Source organism: Gouania willdenowi, chromosome 22 (genome assembly GCF_900634775.1).
Source record: "Gouania willdenowi chromosome 22, fGouWil2.1, whole genome shotgun sequence".
Taxonomy (NCBI): Eukaryota; Metazoa; Chordata; class Actinopteri; order Blenniiformes; family Gobiesocidae; genus Gouania; species Gouania willdenowi.
In genome coordinates this window covers 29,410,839-29,425,905 of record NC_041065.1, presented here as the reverse complement: position 1 = coordinate 29,425,905, position 15,067 = coordinate 29,410,839, and the positions used below count along the sequence as shown (strand labels likewise).

The window sequence follows — 15,067 nt, the reverse complement described above, 5'->3', positions numbered from 1 at the left end:
ACGCTGTCACATACTGTCAGTATACTTAATAAGGAAGAAGATCAGATCAGGTCGCAGATCATGATTGCGCAGCCTTTTCCAAACAGTGAGGGTGCAGTTTTTTTTGTTTTTTGTTTTTTATGATCTCACCTTTATCTTCACTAACAGTGCGTCTATGGAGGCAGCCAGCTCCTTAACTCGTTTGGACATCTCTTGTTTACCTTCCTTCAGCCCGCTCACAACCTCGTTGAATCTTTCCATGTGTTTTTTCAAATTTCCGACCTTAACCGCGCCGTCAATTCTGTGAAAGAGGAGATAAGTTTTGATAAGAGTTTAAATAAATGATTAACAGAAACAAAAAAACAAAAAAAACAAAAAAAAAACAACAAACATTCATATAATCTACAATGCTTGAGCAAGAAAAATTGGACCAACAACCAGGGTTGGGGTAAATCACATTTTTAAAATACAATTACCTTTTTAAATATCCATGTTTGATTACAACTCAACTACAATTACATTGACAGGCATTTTCTCCAATTACAATTTAAATTATAGTTATCATTTTCCCCCTGAAAACCAATAACAATTACATTCTTAATTACAACAAATTACAATTTCTGAGCCTTTAATAAATGAGACAATAAAACATAACCTTTCTCACGTGTTAGCTTTCTGTTAGCATCTCTAATGATAACGGTTCAGTTTTGACCCATGTCTCAAATCATAATCTTAAGCAGATTTACTTCAATTATAATTACATCTTAATTGTAATTAATTACCAATTAAGTGATTACAATCATAATTGATGCCAACCCAGCCAAAAACTACCTGAGACTGCATGTTTTGTCACCTCGAAGTCCAAATCTACCTTTTTAATACTCTAACCCATTAGTGTCAAACTCATGGCCCGGGGGGCAAATCAGGCCCTTTGGAGCATCCAGTTCGGCCCACAGGAGAAAATTAAAATGACAGAGAAAACAAGAATCATTGTGTAAATGAAACTCAAACAATATTTGAAAGGACTTACAGTTTTCTCTGTGCTTATATTGAATGATTGCAGTCATTTTTAATGTTAAACTGTTGAAAAAATTCAAAATTCTTACAAAATCCTTCAATTTTCCTCAAATTATGAGACAAGATTTACCTTAATTTAATAGAAATTGGTCACAAAATGGAGCAAATTTAAAGTGAAGATCCTTTTGGGACTAATATTTATCACTTACTGCTTTGATATGGTCGGTTTCTTCCATATTTCATATTTTATGCATATGTAGAAGTGCAATAATGTCAAAATTACTCGTTTTCCTGCATAAAATTTGTGGCCCACTTGAGATCAAACTGGTTTGTATTTGGCTAAAATGAGTTGGACACCCCCTGCTCTAACCATTTTCCCCAAAAATAAGCCTTGAAAACTAGACATGTCACATTACTCAAGTGAGACTTTCCGTTTTCTCCTTTACAATAGAGGACATCAGAGACTGATATGAAATCATAAATACGTGATGTGGCAAAAACCATCAACCCCGCCAAGCGTGAATCTGTTAAATAAAGTGCACATAGTGCGGTGAAGGGAAACGGTTCAAAAGTGCAAAGATGAATAGAGACACTTTAATAATGCCAGAGGTGACAAGTAACGAAGTACAAATACTTTGTACTCAAGTAGTTTTTTCTTGTATCTGTACTTTACTTGAGTGTTTATTTTTTTGGCGACTTTTTACTTTTACTCCTTACTTTTTTAAACAAATATCTGTAGTTTTTACTCCTTATATTTTAAAAATGAGCTTGTTTTTTTTTTACAACCTTAGTTTGAGCTTTCTTTCTGTGAGGCAGGTCCCTTAGTTTTATGGTTAAAAAGTTTTTAAAAATGTATTATTTACAAATTTGATCCTTAATGAGTGCTAAATTCTCCAGGCGTTTATAAAGGGAAACAGATTTCATTTATTTCCATGTACCAGTTAATTAAAAATGTTAAACTCAAAGCTGCTCTGCATGGGTTTTATTGAGCATTTGCACTTTTTTTTTTTTTTTTTTTTTTTTTTAAACATTTTATCTACAAATTGTATCTATTATAAGTACTAAATGAACCAGTTTTCAACACAAGCTCTTAAAATATAGATGGAATTTGCTGGTTTAAAAACCCTGTCTTATTATTGAAGGAACATATGTTTTACTTTTTACTTTTTCACTTAAGTACATTTAGTAGCATGTGCTTTTTTACTTTTACTCAAGTAAGGGATCAACTTCAATACTTTTACTTTTACCAGAGTCCTTTTTATTCACGTATCCATACTTTTGCCACCTCTGGATGATGCCAATAGGGTTTGTTTTTTGTTGCACAGATGTGAAGTTGCACCCACCGTGGCTTATGCTTCTTCTTACACAACCACATGCGAACCGTCTTCTGAATCTTGATGCAGGCCACGGCTCTGTAGCTCATCTTGTTTCTCACTAGCACAAAAAATGTTGACAAAAAAAAAAAAAAAAACCTGTTAAAAACTAAGTAACACATTTTAAACTCACAGTTTCAGGTTATTCTTGGTTAGAATTAACCAAGACAAATTCATCGTAGACTCAAACTGTGGCTTAGCTGTTGGAAAGGTGTCTAATAAATGTGCTGTGCTGGGAGGGATTGTTTTATATCTGACACTATACGTACAAACTCTCAGCGATAATATGATTAAATGTAGAAATCAAATCCTAATTAGGATCCATGAGTGTGCACAAATATTTCCTTGGCTCACTAATGTGAAGCAGCAGAGGCAGCGCTCTGTTACGGTTGTGATGTCATTTCATTTAAGCTAAATTACACAGTGAAAATCAGTAACTTGGCGTTAAGTGGAATGGTACAAGGAACTGCTTTTAGAGACGTTTTCACGTCATTGCCCATTGCTTCTTGTCATATTCAGATGGAAAGGAAAACGTATTTGGGTAAAACGTAGCAGAATTATGATAAATACAGCAGTAATGAAACAAAACATTATAAAGCAATTCAAAATAAGCAAAACAAAAACACGTAAAGCTTCATACATATACTGTATCTTTTTTGAATATGATCTCTTACATAATATATACAGTACTTATATAATAGAGGTGTCCCAATCCGATATGGATATCGGTCCGATATCAGCCCGAAAACAAATATCGGCTATCAGATTCAAATTTCTGATTTTTTTAATTAATTTTTACTTTATTTTATTCAATTGTAGAATACTGTAGATATAATGTTGCTGGTTGGTTAATAATAAATGGGTCAGTTTTTCTCATACCTACTGTTGCTGACTATTGGTCTCATTACTTGATCAAGACTTTTCTAACATTCCACAATACAAAATAAGTAATTATATAGTTTTTATTTTTTTATTCGAGAGAGAGAGAGAGAGAGAGAGAGAGAGAGAGAAAAAGTATGTATGATTATTTCTGATATCGAATCAATATCGGTATCGGCCAATGCGCAAGGCTGCAATATTGGTATCATATCGGAAATGAAAAAGTTGTATCGGGACATCCCTAGTAATGAAACAAAACATTATAAAGCAATTCAAAATAAGCAAAAAAACCAAAACATTATAATGTAAAACTTCAAACATATATCTTTTTGAATATGATATCTTACATCTTACATACGTATATGATATTTCATACTAAAAATGTTGAAATCTTTTAATTTGAATTTCTATTCACTAGTATTCAGGAAAACAAAAAACAGAACAAACACTCAATTCTCGAACTAATCAGTGCAAAGAAGCACAGCTTGACCCAAAATGTATATCTTATTCTCTTATCACCACATACAACATTATTATAATTTAATTCATTGAATATATTATAAACCAGTGTCTAAAGAAAATGAATCCTGAATCCTCGCTACCATGCCCTAAATGTAAAACAGAGATTGGGTCTCTTGTTAATATTTTCTGCTCGTGCTCCCTTTCAAATTGTTTTTGGAAAACTATTAAGAATACGATTGGGAAAGTAATTGATTTAGTGTTTGCTTTAACTTTGTTCAAATGGCTTTGATAGGTGCGATTAGGTGTATTGCCCTAAAATGGAAAAGTGTTGCTCATCTATAATATAATATGTCGTTGAATGAGGCGTTGTATTATATTACACCAGAGAAAATATTGAACAACTTAAAGAAAAATCTGGGAGGTTCCTGGACACTAGAGGAAAACTCAAAGGCGACCGTGCTTTTTGCAGTTACGAGTCCGAAGCTGTGGAATGCACTACTGCTTCATTTACTTCCTGTACTTCATTAATTATTCATATTACAACTTGATTAATGGCACATTCACTCCAAACGCATCAAAAACGTGAAAAGCGGCAGGTGTACATTCACAATATATGTGCGCAGAATGTTGAAGCTCAGAGGACTCAGAGGGGGCGTGTTCAGCAAGGAACTCCAAACACTTCTCTAACATCACAGTGCACACCAAAATACATCCGACCGTAAACACAGCCTTCTCAACACAATAATGTTCCCACCACTTCACAGTCACTGGGTGAATTATGAACGTAACTGATCACCACAATATCATCCATTGTATGAACACCTCCGGCAACAGAGAAGCCCCTCCCCTCGACGCGCTGGATGCGCGTCCCGAGCATCATCGACGCTGGTGACAAGCGTCTGTATTCAATGAGCACAAGCGTCCAACTAGCGCGTGGTACGATTTTGACGCCTGAAACGCGTTTGGTGTGAATGTACCATAATTATGTTTTTTTTTGTATCCTCTATACTGGGCACTGGTGTTTTTACAGTGTTTTTTATGAGTTTTTTAAATGTATTTTATATATTATTTTATGTGATGTTTGTTTGTGTTACCTTGTACAGCACTTTGTCCCCCTTTGGGTTTTTTTTTCCTTTAAAGTGCTTCATAAATAAAGTTGAATTGAATTGGACTTTATCTGTGCAATAAAAGGCTGACATTACGCTGTCATTATCTGTCATTAGCATTAATAAGGTGGCATGAAAGCTGTTATTAAGTGTTGTTCGCTAAATTAAGACACCTTTGGAGCGATGTTGGTATTTTTGGGTTAGGTGGAGGGATCTAGTGGGGTTAGGGTAATGAACGCCACTTAATGACAGCCTTCGTGACACCTTATTAATGCTAATGACAGATAATGACAGCGTAATGTCAGCCTTATGTATAAAACTTCAAGTAACGTGTTTATGAAAATGTTACTTATCGTCCCCAGCGGCTTAAAAAAACAACAATAAAAACGAATGTTTTTTATTAAATCAAATCCTTTTAGCTTTTTTTTTTTTCTTATAACTTTGAATCAATTAAATAACCTTGACTGTAAACTCTGTGATGTTTACCCACATTTGATGACCGACAGGCAGCACCACTGGACCTTCTTCCAACAGCTGCACATCAACCACTTGTTGACTTTCTGCAGCAGCTCAGCGAGGTGATCCGGGTCCGACTTCATGATCTGATCAAATTCAGCAAACTGCAGCACAAATCGCAGTAATCAGTGACCTGTGCCTTTTGAGAAACACATTCCTTCAACATTTCATGGGACATTTTACCTTTCCGGGACGAAAGAAGACTCTTGTCAGTCCAAACTTGAAATCGTTATCATTTAATCCCAGAGCTTTGAACAAAGCCTGTAATACAAAGAAGTGGTGACATTAGCAGTAGTTTTTTATGTTATTTATTGTTGTTTGTTGGCCATTATTTACCAAATGAGTCATTGACACTTTAGGCTTTAATCCTTTCCAGTTAAAATCTCACAGTATACACCAGGACTGGGGTCAATTATAATTGTAATTGCGTGATTGATAACTAATTACAATTATATACATATTATAATTTTTAAAATCTGTTGCTGTCGTAATCACAATTAAATTGTAATTGAATTTGACTTTGTAACTGACTTTGTAATTGTAATTGCCATGAAAATTCTATAAAACTCGATTTTACATAATAAATAATTAACAAAAATTACAATTTAAGGCAAAACTGGGGAACCGTGGTACAGTACTGTTATTATCAGAGATGCTAACAAAAAGCTAACACAAGAGGAAGGTTAACTTTTATTAGCTTATTTATTTCAGGCTCAGTAATTGTGATTATTTGTAATTTAATTGTCGTAATTGGGAATGTGATTCTTATTGATTTTCTGAGGATACAAAATAATAATAAAAACCCAATAAGATACGATTAAATTTAATACAGTTATCTGTATAATAATCATAATAATGTTCACTGTTCAAATGTATGTTTGAATGTATAGCATTCACTATAAAGTATAAACACTAGTATTCGCTATATGGGGTGCATGTTTTCAGCTAACAAATAAACCTTAAACACATATAAATAAACTTAGTTTTGAACTTTAGTTACTGGACAAAAATCTGTTTATAATAATAGTAATAACAGTATTAAAAATAAAGTACAAGGAAAACCATAATTAGGATATTATATATCCATCCATCCATCCATCCATTTTTAGACCCGCTTTGTCCTATTTCAGGGTCGCGGGGGTCTGCTGGTGCCTATCTCCGGCTCACACTGGGCACTAGGTGAGGGTACACCCTGTACAGGGCTCCAGTTCATCGCAGAGGATATTATACATCCTCATTAATTATGAATTACAATAAGTCAAATAAATTAAACTGTATCTGCCTGGATGGAAAGAAATAACCATAATCATATTCTAAAATGAGCATAATGTACCTATCAAATCAGGTAAATGATTTTACCCCATATGAATTAACCTTAATTATTATTAGGATTAAAGCTGCAGTATGTAGAATCGTGAAACTGGAATGGAATAAACCACGCCCCCCCTCTTTGAAATTCACCGGTATCCTTGTAATCTAAATGTAATTTTAATTGTAACTGGAAAAAATGCTGGTAACTGTAATTGTAATTGAAAATGTAATTGTAACTGAAAAATGTAATTGACCCCAACGCTGGCATACACACTACAGCTTGGACTTCACCATTACCATCAGCCTACCTTACAGAAGAGTCGAGGGTTGAGACGTGTGAGTTTTTCCGGCATGTACTGCTTATACATGTTGTAGAGCTCATAGAAAGGAGCCCTGGAGGGAAACCCACCCTGCATCAAATCCAACACCGACACCATCCCTTATCAACACAAACGCACACAAAGAGACGCATGGCCCAAAGGCACGAATGCTATTAGAGGGAAACATCATCTGTGACAAGCAACATATCACAATCTAATGTGTGAAAATATGTGCATATTTACAGCAGAGGGGCACAGTATCATAAACGCCGTGTGGCAATCACATGTTGCTAGGATGTGATTGCAATCACAAAGGTTGCTGTGCAATTATAACAAATATTTACCATCAACAGTAAGGAATAAAATGTGTGGGCAACACCAGACACAGGAAGCACCATTTATACTCCAATAATCGTGTATATTTGCATTATATTTCACTTGTATTTAATGCCGATTATTAATATTTAATCCTTATTCTTTATTGTCTTAGGCTCTGTGTTTACTTTTACTTTATATCATGTACCGTATTTTTTTCACCTTGTTTATTGTTCATTTCTACATGATTTACGATAACAAAAGTAGTTTCCCCCCAGGATTATGAAAGTATTTCTGATTCTAATTCGTAAACTTCAAGGTTCAAAGTTTTTTTATTGTCATTTTTCATTGTTTCCATAAAAACCACAAAATTTGTTCCTCGAGGCGTGCAGCATACAAGAAAAAAAGACATATTAACAGATATGTAGTACTATATAATAATAATAAAGAAAGTACACACAATACACGCAAGCACAGTAAAAGTAGAATAAAGCAGTAAAACTTTAAACTTTGTGAAAGTAAAAATCTGCCATAGCTTAAATATATAAATAGATTAAAAAAATAGGACTGCCAAATGAAAAATATTGTTTTGTAAATGCAATACAATACAATTTACAAATAACTAGACAAACTGCATTTCTGAGGATGCAAAAACTGAACCCCTCGGAGTCAGTATAATTGCTACAGTTAACTGTATTATTAATGATTAGTATTCACTGTTACAATTGGTTTAAATGGGCAATTTTTTAATTTATTTAATCAATAACAAAAAACTATCATTCATTATATAAGTATAAACACTGATACTTGCATGGGATGCCTGTTTTCAGCTGTCTATGTTTACTGCGTCTGTCTCTAACAAATAAACCTTAAATAAATAAAAATAAACGTAGTTTTTCTGTAAGCTGGGGTGCACTTAGAGTTAACAGAAAAAAATTCTGCTTCATAATAATAGTAATAACAGTATTAGAAATAAAGGACATGAAAAACAATAATCAGGATAATGTAAATCCTCATTAATTATTAATTAGAAAAAGTCAAATGTATAAAACTGTTTCTTGGTTGGACAGAATAGCTCATCCTATTTTAGAAAGTACATTATGTAGATCTCTAATCAGGCTAATGGCTTCACCTCATATGAATTAACCTTCATTATTATTAGGATTAAAGCTACAGTATGTAGAATCGTGAGACTGGAATGGAATCAACCACACTTCCCCCCTTCACTCCCTGTTTTAAATTAATCCTCATCATGGTAATATAATTGCAATTGGAAAAAATGTTGGTCAACGTAATCAAAATGAAGTTGTAATTGAACATGGATAATTGAAGATGTAATTGTAGTTTAAAAATGCAATTCACCCCAACCTTGAGAGTAACACCCAAAACAGCTCATAGAGCACTCTGTCTGTACCAGTGGCGGCTGCTGGTCTTTCATGCAGGGGAAGCTCATTTTCTGCCTACTTCAGAAAATGTATCTGTTTATTTAAATGTGAATTCTAGTAGAATTCACATTTTGTTGTCAACAACTATTTGTAGATTATCACACACGCACGCGCGCACACGCACGCACGCGCGCAGCTGCTGCGCGCTGGAGTGTGAGGTCAAAAGTCTCACAACACAAGCAGTAACAGTCTCCACAAACATCAAAAACAGACACTAGGTTTGTCAGAAGTTGATTCGCTATGAGAGGATCAGCAAAGTCTCCGTGTCAACACAGAGCAACGGACTGAAATATTTGAAAAACCTGCCTGTGTGCTTACAACGTCATACTCTCTGATTGGCTCATTTCGCTGTCAATCAAAATTGAATTACCCTGAGACAGATCATCCAATCATCATCCATTATTCCAGCGTCCGGAACAGACAGATCCAGCCCACTGCTCCATAGACCTCCTGTGAAGCCCGGCGTCCGATGGGCGGGACTAAGTGCGTCATAACCGAGCATTTATCCAATGAGCGTCTAGTTTGACTGCAGTGGATCAACCCCTAAATCCTCTCCCATTGAAGTCAATTGAAGCTGAACTTCACCACTGTTTATTAACACTGTGACGCTGCGGTAATGAATGAAGAACGTCACGCTGTCACTGTCAGTTTCCTGTTATAAGAAGCTGATTCTGAACTAAACATACATGTGTTCTGTCATATATTTAGTCAATGAAATGTACACACAACACTACATATTTGACCATTGATTTTAGGGGAAGCTGAGGTTCCCTTGTAGTCTTAAAGCATCCGCCACTGGTCTGTATGGTCAAAATGTATTGTGTTTTTTTGACCAAATGAAGCCAAAAAAACAAAAATACATACTGCAGCTTTAAGTACAAGGGTTTTGAACTGTTGCATTACCAGAGCAGTAACTTTTCCTGATATTTAGGTCCTACCTGAGCATTGCAGCTGTGAGAGAATGAGAGCTCCTTCAAACTGATGGCTGACCATCTTCAGGTTTGGTTTAACGCAGCGGATGAAACTTGAGCCCTGAACAACACGGAGTTATTAGAATTTAATACGTTCACAGTTAATGTCGCTGCTTCTCTACAATTCGACTCTTTGTCATTTTTGTTCCTCACAGTGCTGCGAAGTTTCTCCAGCAGAAGGTTGAGTTGGGTCTGCGAGGGGGAAAAACAAAGTTGCCATCGATTAAATAACGTCTTACAAACAAGCCATGCAAACAACGAACACTATTATCCTTCCACGCTAACCTTGAACTTGTTGCCTACGCTGATGAAGCTCAGTTTCCCAGCCTTCTGTTTGGAATCCTTGGCGCTGTTTGAGTTCTCAAAGAGTTCTCGTACAAATTTGTCCTTTGACTCGCACACCAAGCTCTCCAAGGACATGTGGAGGGCATCGTTATTCTTCTCCACAAACCGAGTCTGCCAACAATTAGGTGACACATTGAGTCGCACAATGAAAAAAGCACAAAGGAAGTCGCATTGAACTGAAGGCAAGCAAAAAAATAAAAAATAAAAATAAATAAATCAATAAAAACGGTGAACAAAAGAAGTTCCGAGGGCCATATTATCAACATTCATGTTAGCATTTCAAAGAATGATCTATCTGAGCATTAATACAGGAAAGAAGGTTTTTGTCTTTGTCGTCCTTAAATTTTGTGTGGTGTAATTGTTGATATGGCACATTTTTAGTTGTGTTTTTTTAAATCATAATGTGTTTTTGTTGTATTGTTTGTGTTATTGTATTCATTTAGGCTATTTTTTTTTTTCTATATAATTTTGTGTAATTTCGTTGGCATTTTGTGTCTTTGAAGTCCTTTTGTACTGCATATCTTATTGTATGTGTCATTTTGTGTGTTTCATGAATAATTTTTACCTCCGCCAAGCGCATCAGAAAGTTATATTTTACCCTCCGTTTACCTGTCAGTCAGTCTGTTAGCAAGATAACTGTAAAGAAAGAAAAATGTATAAAAGGGACTAGAAACAGGTGATTACATTTTGGTGATGTTCTGGCAACCAAAAAAAAAAAAAAAAAATTTATATATATATATATATATATATATATATCCCATTCATTTTTCCATCCACACTGCAGAACTTCTTGTTGATGATGTCTCAAAGTCAACAGCTCGATGTTGACAGGTAGTCATGGTAACAGCTCAATGTTAACAGGTAGCTCAGCTTGAGATGCTTTTCTAATTTTAAATTGTTTTTCATGTTTTTGTTGTTACTTTGAGTACTTTTGTTGACATTTTGTGCATTTTGCTGTCGTTTTGTGTATTATGTTAGGTTTCATACAACTTCCAACTTCTTCATGAATTACAATTTGGTCTCGTGTACCAAACAAAATTAGACCGAAGGCCGCATGTGGCCCCCGGGCCGCCAGTGGCCTATGTTTGTCTTGTGGTTTTGGATGATTTATTACCGTTTCATAGCAAACTGCTCCTGCAAAGTGCCTGACAATGAAGCCCTCATCATCCCGGAGATTTCGATGAATTGCCAACTTGGACTTCCTGGGAACCTGAGTGGAACAAGGAAAAGGCAAATGATATGAAGCTCTCACATGCATTGATTTCTCTCTAACTTTTAACTATCCTTCCATCCCTGTCTTAGAAGCAGGATGTTGTTCAATCACATTAGTACTGAATGGAGAGGTTAGCTAAACATCTGAAAGTTTATCAATCGTATTATTAGGAGATGGTTCAGAATAAATATTTAATGGACATTATCTTTAACTACTAATTAGGGCTGCACAATTAGCACGATTTTGTTTGCCACGATTAAATTAACCTGATCGTCAGCAATATTCACATTTAAAATACGGGCTGTGCACTCTGTAATTATGTATTATTCAGTTGGTCTTTGGTACATTGTTAACTCTTGGTTTATTTTTTTTATTTATTTGTTTAGAATAATTCTTATTTAAAGCTTCATTTTGCACTGTAAACTGTACACATATTGTTTGTTTAAACATAGTGTCATAAAAACAGATTTTGTTTGCCAAACATGCTAAATAATTGTGATTATAATCATGATTACAAAATTAAACACAATAATTGTGATTATTATTTTGGCCATAATCGTGCAGCCCTACTACTATATTAAGTTTATTTGGTCTTTAAGATTAGGCAAGGCCAGGTAAATCTATTTGTAAAGTGCATTTCATACACAATGTTTACAGAAAACATTAAACAGTTTTGAAAAACCAATGAGAACATTAAATACAGCAGTAAAAACATTAAATGAACAATAATTTGATTAAAAATCTCCCAGTCTCAGAGAAAAAGAGTGTATTTAGCTTTGATTTAAAAATGTTCTCATTGTATGCAGCATAACAACTAGAAGCAGTGTCACACAGTAAACAGAGAGGGTCCAAGAAAAGAGCCCTGAGGAACCCCACTTTTACTTTTGTAAAGCATTTTTGGAACGTAAACCAAAGTAAAAAAGCAGTTTCTCAAATTAAGTGCTAAACACTCATCTGCATCTGTTTATGGGACTCCAAGTCCCACAATGCAATGAGCAAAAATATCAAGTGTTTGTGAGTGTTTACGCATGGAGATAAAAACTAAATTTTAAGCTGCAATTTCAACCTTTTTCCTTTATTTCTAGAATAAATAATGTTTGATTCATTGATCAATGAGGCATAAAGTATTCATTTAACCAAAAACAAATAATCGTGGGTAGCAGCTTTAAATATTCTATATGAATAAAGTACAACATTATGCAACAAAAGGGGACTCAATTGGGACTGAACCATTATGTGTAAAGACACTACACTGGTTACAAAGACAGCTGGTACGAACCACTGGTTTTTTATAAAAATTCTGTTGCTTGGACGGTACATTCGGAAATTTGAACTTTAGCATTGTTTAGTATGGGATCTTAAGTTGAAAGTATTTCTTGTTCATTTAGTTTTAAGTTTGGCAAATTGTTTATTCTTTAATAGGCAATTCAGAAGTACAAGGAATGTTTATTGGATTTGATGTACTTATTTGATTTAAATATTTACGAAACTTATTTCAAGTGCCAAGTTAACAGTGCAGTTAAAACTAATTTAGTTTAATGTGAAGTTAAGTTAAAGTGGTTAAAAGTAGTTTAGAATTATCTACATTGCTTAAAAAATGTTGGTTTAAAACTGTTTTAAAATACCTTGTTTTTAAGGAAAAAGCTTACTTTTAACAATCAGATTTTGTTAAAAATAATATAATATTCATAAATATTTAATTTGTTCCTTTTGTTAAAACTTGACAAAAAAAATACTATTCACACAAGGTAAAAACTGTTAATTTGGTTGTTAAAATGCAAGTAAAATACAATAATTTAATATAATTAATTAAGATTGAAGGGGAAATACCTTGTTTAGAAAAAAAAAAGGTACTGATTTAAAACTGTAGAAATTTAATGTAATACTTGGAAAAAGGTTGCAAAATGTGATTTCAAGGATTTAATATGGTTGTCTAATTATCCTTAAATAAGTATTGAAGGTCTGGTTCTTTGAGTGAACACATCATGTAAAGAAAAGTTATTTTCAAGTTTAAGAACAGCACAAAATTAAAATCGACTTGACACCAATTATTCATGTTGTATCATTACAAAAGTGTGTGATATCTGTCTTAATGGCTATGAAATCATGCAAAAAAAGTAAAAAAAAAAACATTATGCGACTAAAGGAAAAAAGAAAAACTGCAAACAAAAAGCTTTATCTAAACTCTTTAGTGAAGCCCAAGTGTGGGGGGATAATTCATCCCCTTATGGAGTCTTTAAAGTAACAACTCCTCCTTACAGCAGAGTGTATCTGCAGCGTGTGTCTGCAGCTAATCGTAGGTCTAACAGAGTCAAGGCCGAATATGTAAAAGGATTTTAATGGTGGGCGGTGACGAACAAAAGCGACCCTATAGCTAACATTGTATAAGTGCAGCTACGACGCTTCAGTCCAACAAAAGCAGTCAGAACACAAAGAAAGAGGAGAATAGCCAAGTGCGCCAGGAGAAGCAAAGGAAGGTATCCACACAGAGAAACAGCACATGGAGGAACTTAGCGATGAGCACAGGCCTCACCGTCAGTCGAAAATGCTCTTTGTGTTTGCTGTGAATGGCGACGGCAAAATGTTGGTCGCTGGGCTGAGGGAGGCGGTTTTCTTCATCCAGAATGTCTAGGATCCCCACCAGCTTCGCTTCCACCAGATCTACAAACAAACACCAAATGTTATGGATAATGACTTCATCTAATGGAAAGGTTTTCTGTAAAAGTCCACTTTATATTTGAATGATCAATTTTAGGAGCACGACAGCAAATTATAACATGACGCGAATAAAAAACTCATTTGTTCTCAGCAGTCTAATGCAGGGGTGTCAAACTCATTTTAGTTCAGGGGGGCAAATACAGAGCAATTTAATCTCCAGGGATAAAACGAGCAACATTTCAACATTAATGTGCTATAGTTTGCACTTCTGTGTGTAAATGAAACATGAAGTATGGAATTCACCAACAATATCCAAGCAATAAGTGACAGATATCAGTCTCTGTTGGATCGTATTTCCTAGAATTAGTGACCAATTTTATTCAATTTGGTATAATATTGTCGAATAATTTCAGGAAAACTAAAGGATTTTTAAGACATTTAGAGTTTTTCAACAATTTGTGATTTAAAAAAAAAAGACTGATCATGTGTTATAAGCATGAGAAACTGTGAGCCCCTGCAAATATTGTAGATTTTTATTAAAATGTGCATATTTGGGGGAACAGAGAAAGCTAAAACTGAATGATTTAATAATTTACACAATGATTCATGTTTTCTGTCATTTTTACTTTCTCCCACGGGCTGAATTGGTGATTTAAAGCATTGGTTCTCAACCTTTTCAGCCTAAGAACATTATGTGGAGACAGGGCCATCTATAAAGGGGAATAAAGGGGAGAGGTTTTTGGGGTCCATCCATAAAATCAGCAAAATGATGGTTCATTGTTCAATAAATCTGTGATAACCACATTTATTTATTCATCTGAATAATATCCACTGTTATCCAGGAAGTTTATTATTTGCTCCATAGTATATACATATATATATATATACAGTCATCTGAAATATGTAAATCCTTGTTTTAATTACAAATAAAATGGGCTAAAAGTGACAAAAAATGGTGGGAAACATGGTGAAATTAGATTTTAAAAACCACAGAAATTGGTTAAAAGTTGCAAATTAGAGTGGCCAAAGAAAAAGTAGTAAAAAAGGTTCAAAGTGTCAATATTGAAATAATTAGTAAGAACATTCTGTTTAAACTGGCAAATAATGGGCAGAACAATTCGTGAATGTGGTTAAATTGACAAAAATTAGCATGAAAT

The 15,067-nt window shown here is 34.4% G+C and overlaps 1 protein-coding gene across 4 annotated transcripts in view; it reads right to left on the bottom strand.

Annotated features, from left to right (window-relative positions):
• The window catches only part of myo6b (myosin VIb), a 76,150-nt gene that overhangs the window by 17,542 nt on the left and 43,541 nt on the right, over nucleotides 1–15,067 (bottom strand). For all 4 annotated transcript variants that reach the window (XM_028438963.1, XM_028438965.1, XM_028438964.1 and 1 more), the window contains 10 exons: nucleotides 13,786–13,913; nucleotides 11,154–11,249; nucleotides 9,980–10,150; nucleotides 9,848–9,886; nucleotides 9,662–9,755; nucleotides 6,952–7,082; nucleotides 5,516–5,593; nucleotides 5,307–5,436; nucleotides 2,340–2,430; nucleotides 130–280 (listed from right to left, as the gene is read on the bottom strand). In XM_028438963.1, coding sequence (XP_028294764.1) covers nucleotides 130–280; nucleotides 2,340–2,430; nucleotides 5,307–5,436; nucleotides 5,516–5,593; nucleotides 6,952–7,082; nucleotides 9,662–9,755; nucleotides 9,848–9,886; nucleotides 9,980–10,150; nucleotides 11,154–11,249; nucleotides 13,786–13,913 — 1,109 coding nt within the window. The remainder of the gene's footprint in view (nucleotides 1–129; nucleotides 281–2,339; nucleotides 2,431–5,306; nucleotides 5,437–5,515; nucleotides 5,594–6,951; nucleotides 7,083–9,661; nucleotides 9,756–9,847; nucleotides 9,887–9,979; nucleotides 10,151–11,153; nucleotides 11,250–13,785; nucleotides 13,914–15,067) is intronic.